The sequence below is a fragment of the Calonectris borealis genome, chromosome 1 (assembly GCF_964195595.1).
Source record: "Calonectris borealis chromosome 1, bCalBor7.hap1.2, whole genome shotgun sequence".
NCBI lineage: Eukaryota > Metazoa > Chordata > Aves > Procellariiformes > Procellariidae > Calonectris > Calonectris borealis.
Genome location: NC_134312.1, coordinates 81,769,792 through 81,784,843, shown reverse-complemented (window position 1 = coordinate 81,784,843; position 15,052 = coordinate 81,769,792). Strand labels below are relative to the sequence as shown.

The window sequence follows — 15,052 nt, the reverse complement described above, 5'->3', positions numbered from 1 at the left end:
AGGCAGTAAGTTACTGAACTATGAGATTTATAAACAACTTTCAGTCTGTAGCACTGACAATAAAAATACTGGAATTGGACAACAGAATACTTTTGTAGACCTCCACTCCACAAAACTTCCTAATATTTGTGTGACTTTAAGAGTTAACAATACCTAGTTTTTAACAAAAAGCAAACGACATTTGCAGATTACGTAGAAGAAGCCTGAACACTGTCCAATTTTGAAAAAAATATGAAACAGAGCAAAGAATTTCTTGACCTTTCTAACAACAAATAATTGGAAACAGATCTTAGTTTGAAATACAGTAGTGACCAATTAACTGTTTTGATCATTTGAATTTTTATAAGACACCTGGAAATATTTTGGTTTTTTACTTTTATTGGCTTCAGCCTTACACAGTTTCTGGACAGTTTACAAGGACGCCGTCAACATGAAAAATCACATTTCTGTCTGAAAGTTTCATATCTACTTGTAAGCAGCTCTTAAGGTGACTAAAAATGAAGTGCATTTGCAAAATCAACTCAAAACACTATGCTATTTCTCTCAGTTTGCCTACTTTTCACTTACCAAAATGAGTGAAGGAACAACATGAGACTGGAAGGTCTTACTTTCCTCAGTTCAGTGTGAGTCAAAAGAGTGGCTAACTGCTGCACAATATATTAGTTAAATTCTTCCTTTCCCAACTCTACACCTTCACTGATGAGGCAGGTATTTTAGAAGTTGTGAGACTTTACTTACTCTGAGGTAGCCACTGGCAGAGAGGCAGGCATACACAAAACAGGTAGGAAGCAAGTATGATGGTGATATTCTTGAACTTTCTCATGCAGCTGGGAGTGGTAGATATTAGGAGGAACTAAAACTCAGCCTGAACTCCCTGGGTGGCACTCTAGTCTGTATAGATGTCTCCTCTGGCAAGCAGACATATACATGCTTAAGTCAGTGTTACACAGCAACTTGAAATTGGTAACGCTTAAATGATCTGATGTCCTTAGTTAGGAGCCCAGAAGAGCAGATTCTTTGAGTGACTGTTCTCCAGGGGGAAGATATCCTTTGGGAGCATAAATATTCTTTGAGTCCACCTCCTGATGTCATAATAAAAGAATTTTACTACTTTTATTTTTTTTTCTTCCTTGTTCTTTCTAAGGAAAGCTCAATGCAGCACTGTGTATGTTCCTCTGAGTCAGGCTGCCTTCTGTGCAACTTTTGGATCTCAGAAAGGAACTGTATTTTTTCATTTGTGGCAGTAAGCTTATAATGAAAGTGATTTTGAAAATGGTTCCTCGGAGGTATTTTTTATCCTAAAAATATCCTCACTATTTTCCACAAAAAAAAAAGAAAAAAAGGTGTAACACATGACAGCTATGTAGTTTGTGGGATCCGCAGCATGGGTAGCATGAACAGGGAACGAAACAGGGATAACAACAGCAAGCTCTACTTGCTGCTGCAGCTGCTGACCAAAAAAAGAAAACAGCGGTGAGGCTGACAACTTGGAATAAAACCAAGTGCATTTACTCATCTAATCTTGCTATGGCTCTGTATCTTCCACTGAAAATATGCAAAGTATACAGAGTAAAATTATTGAATTCATAGGAACACTTAGGTTAATTCTCCCAAACACAGGTTCATAGAGTTGGTAAGAGATGTTATCTTCTGTTTCAAAGTAAATCGCATTTACGTTGCCTAACAAGATGTATGTTTCATGATAAAATGTATCACAGGAAAATACAATATTTAAAACAGGCTGTCAAACTGATAAGCTTTTGACATCGTTATTTGGTTTTGTTCCTAAAAATGTTTACAGAAATGCTTTAAAGTAACATGTGACTCTCCTGGCCTGGATGATGTGCTGAAGGCATGCATATCACAAGTAGTTTTCACTTTTAAGTACCAGGTTTTAATTTCATAATTTCATTTTAAAAAAGCCTTAATGAAGTCCATGTATGTATTACTTCATGACATGAAAGCATAATGGATTTATTAAGAGCTCAGTTCTCCAAGCTTCCTGAGACAATTAAAATCAGAAATATTTGGAATTAGATCTTGAGTCATAATTTAATTTTTAGCATCCTACCGCTTTCTACAAATCCTTCTTTTTTTTGCTTTTCTGGTAGACACAGAAGAGTTGATTGCACATACGCCAAAATAAGAGCTCAGATCAGAAATGTCCATATTTAGTACTGAGGCAACAAATGGTACATGAGCCACAGGTAGGTCCTACAAACGTGGTAGCTGCTGCTACTACACTGGTCCCCTTGAGGAAATGGAAAACAACCAAGTCCCTCGTTTTGTACTTCCCCATGATGTAGCACACAGCCAGTGGACATGGCATTTCTTACAGACATTACGTTGTTTTTTGAAAAAAAAAAAAAAAGAGCCGTGTAAATTATTTTTACTCTCTATTCATCTTTTTTTCATAATAAGAACATAAGAATAGGCTGTACGCAACATGTCAGTACATGTCAGACCAATGTCCATCTAGCGCAGCATCTATCTTTACCAGAGGCAAACAGCAAGTATGTAGAAAAGAGTATAACAGGAGGAGCATGCACTGACTCAGTTACTACCCAACCAGAGCAAAACACGTTTGCATTTAACAGCTCTTGATGGAATTTTCTTCCAATAAATTTGTGTAGTCTTTTTTTTTTATTATTTTATTTTTAAAAAGAATCATGTAGGCTTTTAGCATCTACAACATCTGGTGGCAAGGAGTTCCATATTATGGGAAGAAGTATATCTTCTTGCTTGTTTTGCAGATGACATCTTCTAACTGTATTTACTAGACCACTTTATAATCATTAATGTCATATTTTAAGTATTGTCAATTGCAGGATTTCATGAATTAATCGTATGATGCAGTGTTTGAATGCAAACATGTGTTTGCATGCAAACAGAATGAACTGTGTGATCAGAAGACTCTTTTGTATTGACCACGTTAGAAGATAGCAGTTTTGAGGCTTCCGGTAAAATAAGATCATGGGAACCTCTTGGAACAGACATAATACAGCACCTAGCTTAAGAGACAAACAGTTCTGAACGTTTGTATTTTTCCTTGATTTTTATAAAGAATACTTTTACAATATGATAGGACAAAATCTATCAAGATGATGAAGGAAAATTCAACCATGTCCACAAAGCAAGTAAAAAAATTTATAACTTCTGCTTAAGTGTTTCAACTGCACAAAAGACCAGGTCAAATACAAAGTAGGGGGTAAACCCAAGACATGCTCTTGTGTACTGCTTCTTCATGAAATATGCAGAAAACAAAACCATATGATGATACTTTTTTTTAACAAGAAATTCCAATAAAATTGAAACTAATGGAAAATATTAACTTGCATCTTTGCAAGTGCCAAACATCTGTTTCAGAGAAAACCCGGTTCAATTATTTATTTGACAGTACTGGAAATAATTATTTTAAAACACAAAATGCACAGTACTGTAGACATTAAAAAGTCAACCACAGGAATGAGAAAAAAAAATTAAGCACAAAGAGAAAACATTGTATAAATGTCTTGCACAAAATCTAGTATGAATAAGTAACCATCAAGAGAAAAGAAAATCCAAGTAATTGAATTATTTAAAATGTCAAATGACCCCACAGTAAAAACCCAAAACGGATAACTCAAAGAGTAAGAATTCCTGTAAAATACCTAGGAAAATTCAATTAAAGTTCTACATTCCAGAATAAAGCTGACATTTTTGAGGCACTTGTATTCACACTAAAATCAAATGGGACTTTTACTGTTTATTTAAAGGGGTACTGGATAAAGCTCCTTACACAAAAAGGCCATAAAATTCTTCACTGAAGATTACAGAAAGAATTTCCAAACAATTCCACGTGCAAAAAGGATGAACAATTACACTAAGACCACATTACAGAAGAGAACAAAACTTAGAAGGGCAAAAACCTCTCAACTTTGTGACCACTTTTTAATTGGTCTGTATGGATGCAGAACGAACTAAGACAAAACCATTACTACCGTTTTATTTTGTCTCCTAATACTTTTACAGATATATACAATGGTCAGAAATATCAACTATTGGGAAAGTAATAACAGCACTGCTAGGACTCTACTGAAGACACAGTAAAGAAGCAGAAGTGGTAAAGTGGTTGATCTTGTGATCAGAGGACTAGGCTAGAAAACACGTTAGGCAAAAAAAAAGGCCCACACTGCCAAGGATCATCCTGGCCCCTATAGTTTCTCCATTTGAATGGCAAATTTATGAATTGACTGATTCCTAACACAGCTCATGCCATAAACTTAGCACTCTAAGTGCTTCAAAATGACACTTCTATGACTGCTTGGGAAGTGAATTATATGTAACAGCAAAAGATTGGTTTAATAACCCAAAAAGTCCATTCCAGTCTTATAACCTTCCTATTCCAGAAAATCCAGTTATAAATAAAAGTGCTTTCAGAAGTCAATGTGCAAAATCAGACAATCTGACACGAATGAATAGAACCCCCACAATCATCACTGCATGTTTTTTAAACAAACCCTGGACTTGTGAAATATCATATTTTAGTCAATAATTACTAAATTGCTGGGGCAATTTTTGCGGTGTATGGCTAAGCCGTGCGTTCTGGCTTCAGTTCTCACTGATGAAAGACTAATGAGAAACTGTGATAGAAACTTCAAGTTCTCTTTTGAATCCCAGGATGCAGTAGGTTAGACTGTTTCAGAACATGTACTTTATACCCGTCAGAATAAAGACAGTTTGAATTTGACCTTTTAAAAAAAAAAAAAACCAAAACCACAAACCTCTCCATATTTCCTACCGTTCCTCCATTCTCCTACAAGACTTTAAGTTTACTAATCTCCATCAGGAATGTGTAGTAAAAAAAAAATAAAAATTAAAAAAAATTAGTAGACTTATACTGGCAATAGTTTTACCACAGGTTTTTTTTACTGGACTCATTTGGTACTTTCTGATTTTGAGAAACAATTGAATTGGTCTTATTTTGTTTGTTTTTTAAATACACAATACTGCCAGAAGAATGAAGCCTACTTGAATTTCAGTTGTCAATCTTAAGATTTGATACACCCTCCTTAGAATTAATAAATTTAACAATAATTTTAACTTACCTGCATACAAAACCATAACTGGTCTTTTCCTGGAACTCACCAAGTTTACATCTGTAGTTTGAGACTTGAACCGAAAGTAGCAATTTAAACATTAAATATATAGCAGTGAATTGAGTGTGAAACCACTTCTAGGTTTTCTTTGTCTGATACTGAAATAATTTTCATGCCAAAATTTTACAGTTCATGCCACCTGAAGTAAACAGGATCAATTACAGTGCATAAAATAAAGTATACAAACATATTTTTGCATGGTCAGGCCTACAAGATATTTTCCACTGGATAGTCCATTTGGACTAGACCAAAAGGTAACAGGTAATTTACTTTTCTTTCATATTTATTGCAGGGCAATACAGCATGAGGTTTTTCCCTAGCTACTGTACAGCAGACCTTTGGCTCATTATAAGTTTAATGATTCTAGTATATGCAACCAACAGGAAAGAAAACCAAAGAACACACAGAAGCTAATTAAGCTAATTAAATATTAATAACATACTAAAAGCCCATCTTTTTCTTCATTCAATATGCAATTATGGTATATAAAGCCTCACAGAAATCAGTAAAGGAATGTATAGGCAGTTGGACTAGGGGCAATTGGACTACATGATCATTGTAGGTCCCTTCCAATTGAAATATTCTATTCTATTCTATGATTCATATGGAAATATTTACTTCCCACCATGTTTTACTGCTGGAATGCAGCTGGATCCATGCACCATTTCACCTGCTAGAAACACAAAATGTTGTGTGACTACCTAGCTAAAATATTATTAAAAAAAAAAAATCCCCACTTATTAATTATTGGCATTGAAGACCTCAACTATTTCATTTGAAAACACTGAATTGACCAAAATTCACTGAACTGAATCTTTTCAGACTTTTTGAAGTATTTAAAAATTGTTTTTATTAAGTTGCTTTTCTTGCTATCTAACTGCAAATTAATTACAAAAAATCATCTCGGCCAGTCATATAAAATGTAACTATCTTTCAGGAATTGTCTTCATAGAACAGCAGGCACTAAACTCAACTGTGTAAAAAGAAAAACCTATAGTTCCACATTGTGAATACAAAGAAAAGGCCAAAACATGGCCTTTAGGAACACCTTCATTACTTCAAAGTAAGATTAAGAAGCAGGGGAGATTACTGTACTCCAATACTGATTTTATTTTATTCAGATACTACTTTCCTGCTATTTTACAATTTATTTTCAAGCTTATTTCTTGTTCAGAAATTAACCGTTACTCCTGTAAATCAACTGGCTTGGCTTCACTCAGACCAATGGATTCTGCAAATTCACCTTTACTACCTTATAAGAATTCCTATCTTCCACTCTACAGCTTCATGGACTTGGTGCATATGGTGCAGGCTGCACCTCATTTTCTTCACATCTTGGATCAGTGAAAGGAGACAGAGCGTAAGCAAATGGACCAGAGCAAACGTGTTGTCCAAACATTACTTTACACAGGAAGCTAACATACTTCTCTTGTTCTTCCACTCACATATTTGGAATACTTTTAACATACCTCCAAAATTTCAGTCAATCTTGTAACTACATTGCACACTGGAGCAAACAACAAGCATGGAAGTTCTACCACTTTGGGATAAAGCTATGTTTATATTCACATAATTCAGCGCTAGCGAACTGAAGCAAAGAGCATTCAGTGAGTGGGCCAAAGCCCCACATGAAGTCCATACAAACTGGAGCAGGGATGGGCCTAGCCTGTCTTTATGTTCCTAACAGAATATCATGTACCCATTAATCAAGTCTTTAACCAAAAATATTACAAAAGCAATACAGATCTACAGGTCACTGCTATGCCCGTCTCATAGTCCAGTTGGGATCACAGTTTGGGAATTGTAATACTAGGCCATAGATTACATGCCATTAGGCTTTACTTCTTGCCCTGATCTTCAGGTAATAAATACAAATATGAATGTATACACACACACACAAAGAGCCTACATACAGACATGCAAATGTATGCTACCACATCAGCGTGATGTTTTAGCAAAACAAAACAGTTAATCCTTAAAAAAACCCAGAGCTGTTCCACCTAATAATGGGGAACCCCTTCACCTACATTCAGTATAAAAACAAACACTAGAATTTTTAAAGAATTAATGCAAAAAGCTGGTAAATGCTTCCCAGTCCAATCAGTAACACAGGCACAGTGAGCCTCAATGGCTGGCCTATGTGATTTATTGCATCTTGGGGCACTTAATGTGCTGGGGCCTGTCACAGTACTGGCTGTTTTCAGGGCAATCAAATGACCAGAGACCACAATGCAGGGCCAGAGGTTATAGGATTATGAACATCAGGCAACAAAAGATAATACTAACAAATGAGTCAGTGAATCTTGAGCTTACATCAAAATGGACAGACTTTGATACTCACGGACAAGTGCTTCCTTACTCTTTACTCAACTCACTCTAACCAAACTGAAAGATTTTGCTTCCCTCTACATCCGTGTCTCATGGATATAGGTGGCACACAACACTGCGCTGTATCCATGCACTGGATACAAACCAAGTATAACATTTATTTTTATGACAAAAGTGAAAGTAGTGCCTTGCCATTTAATCGTACTTCAGTACCTATCTCCTTGTTACTTGTGTGCTACACTTCACCTCTCTCCCCTCATTTCCCACTCCACTCACTTCCTGATACTTACATGCAAACAAGGACATATCAATATTACAAGGCCAAATACACCTTCAGGAAATTATTAAAAATAATTTTCTGGACATAATGTGGATGCACCTTTGCTGGAGAAAGCAAGTCTGGCTAATAATTGTAGCAAGTGTATTCAAATTTGACTCAGAAGAGTTCTTCAAGGTGTTACGAATGTTTATATAGACCTCTACAAGTTTGATAGCTATGGAAGATGTCTTTGAACAGATATGACAGTCTTATTCTATTTCAGTTCTGAAACATGCTTCGGAATGGTGGTGGTTATGAAATAATCATGATCTAATAAAGAGTCAAATTCCTGATTGAAATTTCCTTCACATTCTTAAAATGTTACCTATGGCAACATAAAAAACATTTTTCTAGTATAAAATTCTTCATTTAATATAGAACAGGGAAAACAAAATTAAGATTGCAGTACATAAGTTGAACTGTTGCCAATATGATGCTATATATCTTTAAAAACTTGGGATTATATTTGCAGTATGAAAAAGGCATAACCACAATGCATAGCCCATCTTTCATTTATTGCGTGAAAATATATGTTGCAGTTCCATTTTTTTTTTGTTTTAGCTTGCAGTGTCCTTTAATCAAAGGTGAAGAACTGCCAAGAAATTCTCCACTAGCTTTAGAGATTTTGTTTGGCTTGAATACAGAGCAAGTTACATTTGTTCTTGTTTTATGTTGGGCATTTTAGCATGATGATATTGTTGCATTACTTTCCATTTCCTCCTCTTAATTTTAATCTTACAAACCTCTCATTTTTAGTATTAAAAAAAAAAGCATTGAAGTTTGCTTGTTTGTGCATGAGAAAATATGAACAAAGAGACTATAAATCACTTTTTGTTTCACTGATACTGAATGTGACTCTTTTGTGGGTAACAATGTCAAATGTGTAAAACTACTTAGCTTAACTATAGTATTTATCTGTGAAAGGCTTTGAAATATGGTGGATCTATAAACACTCTAGGTATGGAAAAATTTTATGCATAAGAATTTTATCAAAGGCAGGATATTTAGTTTCCTCAGCTCTAAAGAATTCCCATTGAAAGATTACTGATCAGGAAAGAAAAGGGTTGAGAAGTGCTGTGTAAGGACAAAGGAACATCAATTTCTTGCTTTTTGCTAAGTAACTTTCTACTAATTCAAATAATCCCATGCATATGTCCCATATACTAAGTGACTGTTAAACTGTACATAGGTTTCTGATATGCAGGATTTGTGGTTGGTAAGTCTCTGAACACTTAAATCGTATAGCATCTTGGCTCTCAAAAGTAACCACTGTTCACATATGCTACAGCAGTAGCATAGCTAGTATATAACTGAAGTCGGTTTTGGAACTGTAAAAGGAGATTTCTACAGTTTACTTTCAATGTATATGTTATGTTGACACAAATGATTTCTACAAATAATTATCAGATCAATCTATTTTTAAAAGGACTCATTCACAATCAATTCTTTCTAACTCAAAGTAAATATTTACTATTATATATAGTACAGTACAATGCTGGACTAAATTGATAATGTACTGCAAAACTTGAGGGATTGCCAGATCCAACTTTTATAAACTGTTATAGAAATTCTTCTAAGAATCCAAGTACAAATACAACTGTAAATGCTCATTAATATTTTAAAATATTTGTAACAAATACATAACTGGCCAAATACATAATTGATTTTCTTAAACTGTTATCACAACTATTATACTTTTACTAAAAGAAAGTTTTAATGGAATAAATTACCTAGCAAGTTACAAGTTACTTTGAAAACTGGTATATACTACATTTACCATGAGGGATGAAATGTACTTTGTATTATTACAAAATAAGCTGGATAAGAATCTGTTTATGAGTCTTTTCCTGAAGCGCCTAATCACTGCTAACCAAGTACAAATACTGTTGTGCCCATGTCCCGTGGTTTGAAGGAGTCTACAAACTTATTTTCAAAACAATGATGAAACATATATGGTGTACACTACCTTTGCAAGCATGTAACTGGGACTCTGCCTTTCACTCAAAAAAACCCACCCCATCACTGAATCTTAGCCAGGAAAGTGAGTGTCCTGGTTTTGGCTGGGATGGAGTTGATTTTCTTCCTATTAACTGGTATAGTGCTGTGTTTTGGATGTAGTGTGAGAATAATGTTGATGACACACTGATGTTTTGGTTGTTGCTAGGTATTGTTTACGCTAGTCAAGGACTTTTCATCTTCCCATGCCCTGCCAGATGTGCAGGGGGCTGGGAGGGAGTGTGGCCAGGGCGGCTGGCCCAGCTGGCCAATAGGCTATTCCATACCATATGACGTCATGCTCAGCATATAAGGCTGGGTGAAGAAGAAGGAGGGGGGGCGTTCGGAGTGATGGCGTGTGTCTTCCCAAGTAACCGTTACGCGTGATGGAGCCCTGCTTTCCTGGCGATGGCTGAACACCTGCCTGCCGATGGGAAGTGGTGAATGAATTCCTTGTTTTGCTTTGCTTGCATGCGCGGCTTTTGCTTTCCCTATTAAACTGTCTTTATCTCAACCCACGAGTTTTTCTCACTTTTACCCTTCTGATTCTCTCCCCCATCCCACCCGGCGGGGGGGGTGAGCGAGCGGCTGCGTGGTATTTGGCTGCTGCCAGGTTAAACCACGACAGTCCTTTTTGGCGCCCAACGTGGGGCTCGAAGGGTTCGAGATAAAGACAGGTTTGATTGGAATGTGCTAGATTGAATTTATAGCTGTTACTGCTGTTTAGCTATTAATTCGCAGGCTCTTGCGCTTGCCATGGGGCTTGCTTGCCTTAATGTGTATTGGAGTCTTGTGCTCGTTAGTGGCTGCTTTTTCTGCTCTCGCTGCTTGCTGTACTGCTGCACTGCTTATCGTCTTACTGTGCTGTGCCTGGGAACATTCTGATAACAGCAATGGGGATGCGCCTGGGCCGGCAGATGGCCAGGGCATCGCTGCTGCTTCTGTGCTGCTGTGCTGGACAGGCTGGAACTGCAGCGTGAACTCGAATCAAAGGGACTGTGACCTGTGGCTGAGTCCATGCGGGACAGGACACCCCGAGGCGTCTGTGACTGTGGATAAGCCCATGCCCAAGCAGGTACATCTTGAAGCGTCTGTGGCCGTGATTATGTCCGTACCGCAGCAGGTATACCTCTGAAGGGATTGTGGCCTAAGGATAAGTCCACGCTGGAGAAGGTACACCTCGAAGCATCTGTGGCTGTGGATAAGTCCATGCTGCAGCAGGTACACCTTGAAGTGTCAGTGGCTGTGCATGAGGCCATGCTGGAGCACCTCAAAGCGTGTGGCTGTGGATAAGCCCATGACAGGGGAGGTACCCCCCTGGAGAGATTGCAGCCATGGGTAAGGCCATGTTAGAGCAGGTTTACTTCTGAAGGGACTGTGGCCCATGGAGAAGGTCACACTGGAACTGGTACACCTCGAAGCGACTGTGGCAGTGGATAAGTCTGTGCCGCAGCAGGTATACCTCTGGAGAGACTGTGGCTCATAGGTAAGGCTCCACTTGGAGCAGGTACACCCTAAGGGACTGCAGTCTGTGGATAAATCCAAGCCGGAGCAGGGGCAAGGGGAGGAGTTCATTGCAATGTTAAACCCTATGGTCTGGCCCAAAGGGACCAGGGGTGGAGATTGTAATGGATATACCTTTAAATTGTTGTAACCCATGATTTGAGTTGCATGTTATAGGAATTACTATAGCAGGAACCACCTGAACCAACGGAGGACAAACTTTACAAGAAGCAGCGCAGGTGCAGCAGTGACCCGACCTGAGCTGGCTTTGGTGCCCAGTAACTCCATGCAACACACCACCTCTGCTGACCTGAGTGACCACCATAACAGATGGAGCCCAAAGTCATGGACTAAATGAACTCAGTGGAAATTTTGTGGACATTTATGGATATTTTATGGACATTTTACAGGGGTGGTCCATAGACTAAGGGAATGATATCTGTGTATTATATCAAAGGATGGGAAGGGGGATGGTGGGTAATGAGAATGTATTGGATAGTGTGGGACCTGAGCATGATGTAAATGGTATGGAATAAGGGGTGGATACTGTCCTGGTTTTGGCTGGGATGGAGTTGATTTTCTTCCTATTAACTGGTATAGTGCTGTGTTTTGGATGTAGTGTGAGAATAATGTTGATGACACACTGATGTTTTGGTTGTTGCTAGGTATTGTTTACGCTAGTCAAGGACTTTTCATCTTCCCATGCCCTGCCAGATGTGCAGGGGGCTGGGAGGGAGTGTGGCCAGGGCGGCTGGCCCAGCTGGCCAATAGGCTATTCCATACCATATGACGTCATGCTCAGCATATAAGGCTGGGTGAAGAAGAAGGAGGGGGGGCGTTCGGAGTGATGGCGTGTGTCTTCCCAAGTAACCGTTACGCGTGATGGAGCCCTGCTTTCCTGGCGATGGCTGAACACCTGCCTGCCGATGGGAAGTGGTGAATGAATTCCTTGTTTTGCTTTGCTTGCATGCGCGGCTTTTGCTTTCCCTATTAAACTGTCTTTATCTCAACCCACGAGTTTTTCTCACTTTTACCCTTCTGATTCTCTCCCCCATCCCACCCGGCGGGGGGGGTGAGCGAGCGGCTGCGTGGTATTTGGCTGCTGCCAGGTTAAACCACGACAGTGAGGCATTTTCCCTGAGTTCTTTCTAGGAATTCCTTCCATAAGCTGCTACTTTTTAGTATAGTCCATAACGTATATTTATTACTTTGACAGGTGCATGGGCTTTAACCAAGGTCCATTTACTCTGCCTCTTATGTAATCATATAAAAGCTATTACGCCAAATGATTTGGAGTTAAAAACATCTTCCGCTCTCAACTTAAATACAGTCAGACTTTATAAATCTCATGCCAGAAAAAGCTAACTGTCCTTACATATGATTTTTTTTTTTTTAAATGAATAGACATGTGTCAATTGATCAATAAGGGAAAAAAGTTGACTGAAATACTTTGATATTCAAGAACTCTATGGAAGGAATCGAAATGATCCTCCTACTAGATAAATCAAAGAGGATTTTGTTTCTTTGAAAGTTATATTTTCATTGTTTCACTGATTTGTGAAAACTTCACAGGGACAAGACAGACTAACAGTAGTCAGACAATGGAATAATGGCAATGAGCTCCAATTGTGTGTAGGTGGAAAGAAAAAGGAAGTAAGTCTCCACTCCTGATGCAAATGGAAATCTAAAGAGATTAAGGACAGATGAGTTGCTATTGAAGTGCCTGAAGGAAATTACTGTCAATTCAAAATGGTGTGATCTAGCTGTCAACAGTGAGGAGTCTGCATTAGATGGACTAGATGATCTGCACTAGAGGTCCTGTTGACCAATTTATTTATGATACAAGCTATTTTAATAGTAGACCTATTTTCACTTTCCCCACAGCTTATCCTTTGTAAATGACCAACTTCAGATATAAACAAGCTCAAACATCCTGTTTTCCCTGACGTGCTAATAGCAGTTTCCCATACTTCTCCACACACAGCATAATGGAAGACAGCTCATCCAGTACTAATCTTAACTAATAGTAGAGTGAAACTTCTGAAGTTAAATCCCATTTTCCATAAAACTATTCAGCCCATAAAACCAGGGAATAGAAGAGGCCAAACACATTATTTCTACTTCCTTCTCAGGACAACATTACCAATTGGATTCAAGCTTAGTGATTTTTTTAGTTTACTGAGAATACTGAAATAACTGAATTTGATCTTGGGCTGCTACCGCCATATGAAAGAGGGTTTTTAAATTATTTTTTTGTTTTTATTTTTATAAAGAGCCTTAAAGGGGAGAAGTGTGTTCAGTTTTTCTCCTCTTACTGAAAGCAAATCAAACTGTCTTTTAAGTTAGATTTTACTGTTTATACACAAGCATTAAACTGCAAGTATAGAGCATTTACAGAATACCTGAAACCAAGTTTCAGAACATTACATTTCATAACAAGACCAGTGCACTGGCCATAAATCATGCTCAACAGAATACCAATATATTTTCAGGCTGTCATATAATACAGGTTGAGAGGAAAAGTTAATAACCTTTGTGTGCATGCAAACTGCACAATGAAGTTTATTTGTGAACTTAAAATAGCATCTGTTATTGATACTGAAATGCTTTGAATGAACTGAACTCAGATCATGATTTGAATTTGACAGACTGCATTTATGCCCCATCTTTACATTACTGTAATAAGAAATACTATAAATTTCAACCAATGTATTCATTTCTGCTTTTCTGCTTTTTGGCTTGTGATGAACTTAAAATTCTGTAAATACACATGAAGAAATATATCGTAGTAACAAATTGTTTGAAAAAAGGAGTGACAAATCTGAAGACATAACTCCTGCTTCTGTTTTCTCGTGCATTTTAAGACAGGTTTCAGGATTAATAAACTACACCAATTTCTCATTGCATGAAGTGAAACCCATTAATCACTGGTAACTCACCCTTTTCTGCTCTTTAATATATTCCAGCAGTTCCTCTCTTGTCCTTTTCACTGCTTCTTCGATTGCCTTTTCACTTCGTTTTTGCTCCTCCATTAATGCTTCCTTGACAATTTCCTTTTAAAAAGGAAAATATGTAAGTGTAAATATTAAAAGTATTTCACAAATGTAATACGGGTCATCCCTTTCCTTCCTACTAAAATTTTATCATGACCACACTCCTTTCTCAATGATAGTTATCCTAAATGTATGTAGTATCTTTACAAAAATTTATAAATTCAGTACTTTGACCACTAAAGGGCCTAAAGAAGAGCAACATAATCACTTTACATCTGTGTTAATAGATACATAATGTTCCCTGAAAGCAGAAGAAAAGGAAGCAATACAGGTATTACATTCCAACAAAGCAGGGATGTACTAGTACTAGTTTGCCCCTGTACTCGGCACTGGTGAGGCCGCACCTCGAACACTGTGTTCAGTTCTGGGCCCCTCACTACAAGAAGGACATGGAGGTGCTGGAGTGTGTCCAGAGGAGGGCAACGAAGCTGGTGAAGGGCCTGGAGCACAAGCCTTATGAGGAGCGGCTGAAGGAACTGGGACTGTTTAGTCTGGAGAAGAGGAGGCTGAGGGGAGACCTCATCGTGCTCTACAACTACCTGAAAGGAGGTTGTAGCGAGGTGGGTGTTGGTCTCTTCTCCCAAGTAACTAGCGATAGGACGAGAGGAAATGGCCTCAAGTTGCGCCAAGGGAGGTTTAGATTGGACATTAGGAAAAATTTCTTTACTGAAAGAGTGGTCAGGCCTTGGAACAGGCTGCTCAGGGAAGTGGTTGAG

At 38.0% G+C, this 15,052-nt stretch overlaps 1 protein-coding gene across 5 annotated transcripts in view; it reads right to left on the bottom strand.

Annotated features, from left to right (window-relative positions):
• CCDC91 (coiled-coil domain containing 91) overlaps nucleotides 1–15,052 on the bottom strand; it is a 171,461-nt gene that overhangs the window by 22,828 nt on the left and 133,581 nt on the right. For all 5 annotated transcript variants that reach the window (XM_075162664.1, XM_075162673.1, XM_075162682.1 and 2 more), the window contains one exon: nucleotides 14,223–14,336. In XM_075162664.1, coding sequence (XP_075018765.1) covers nucleotides 14,223–14,336 — 114 coding nt within the window. The remainder of the gene's footprint in view (nucleotides 1–14,222; nucleotides 14,337–15,052) is intronic.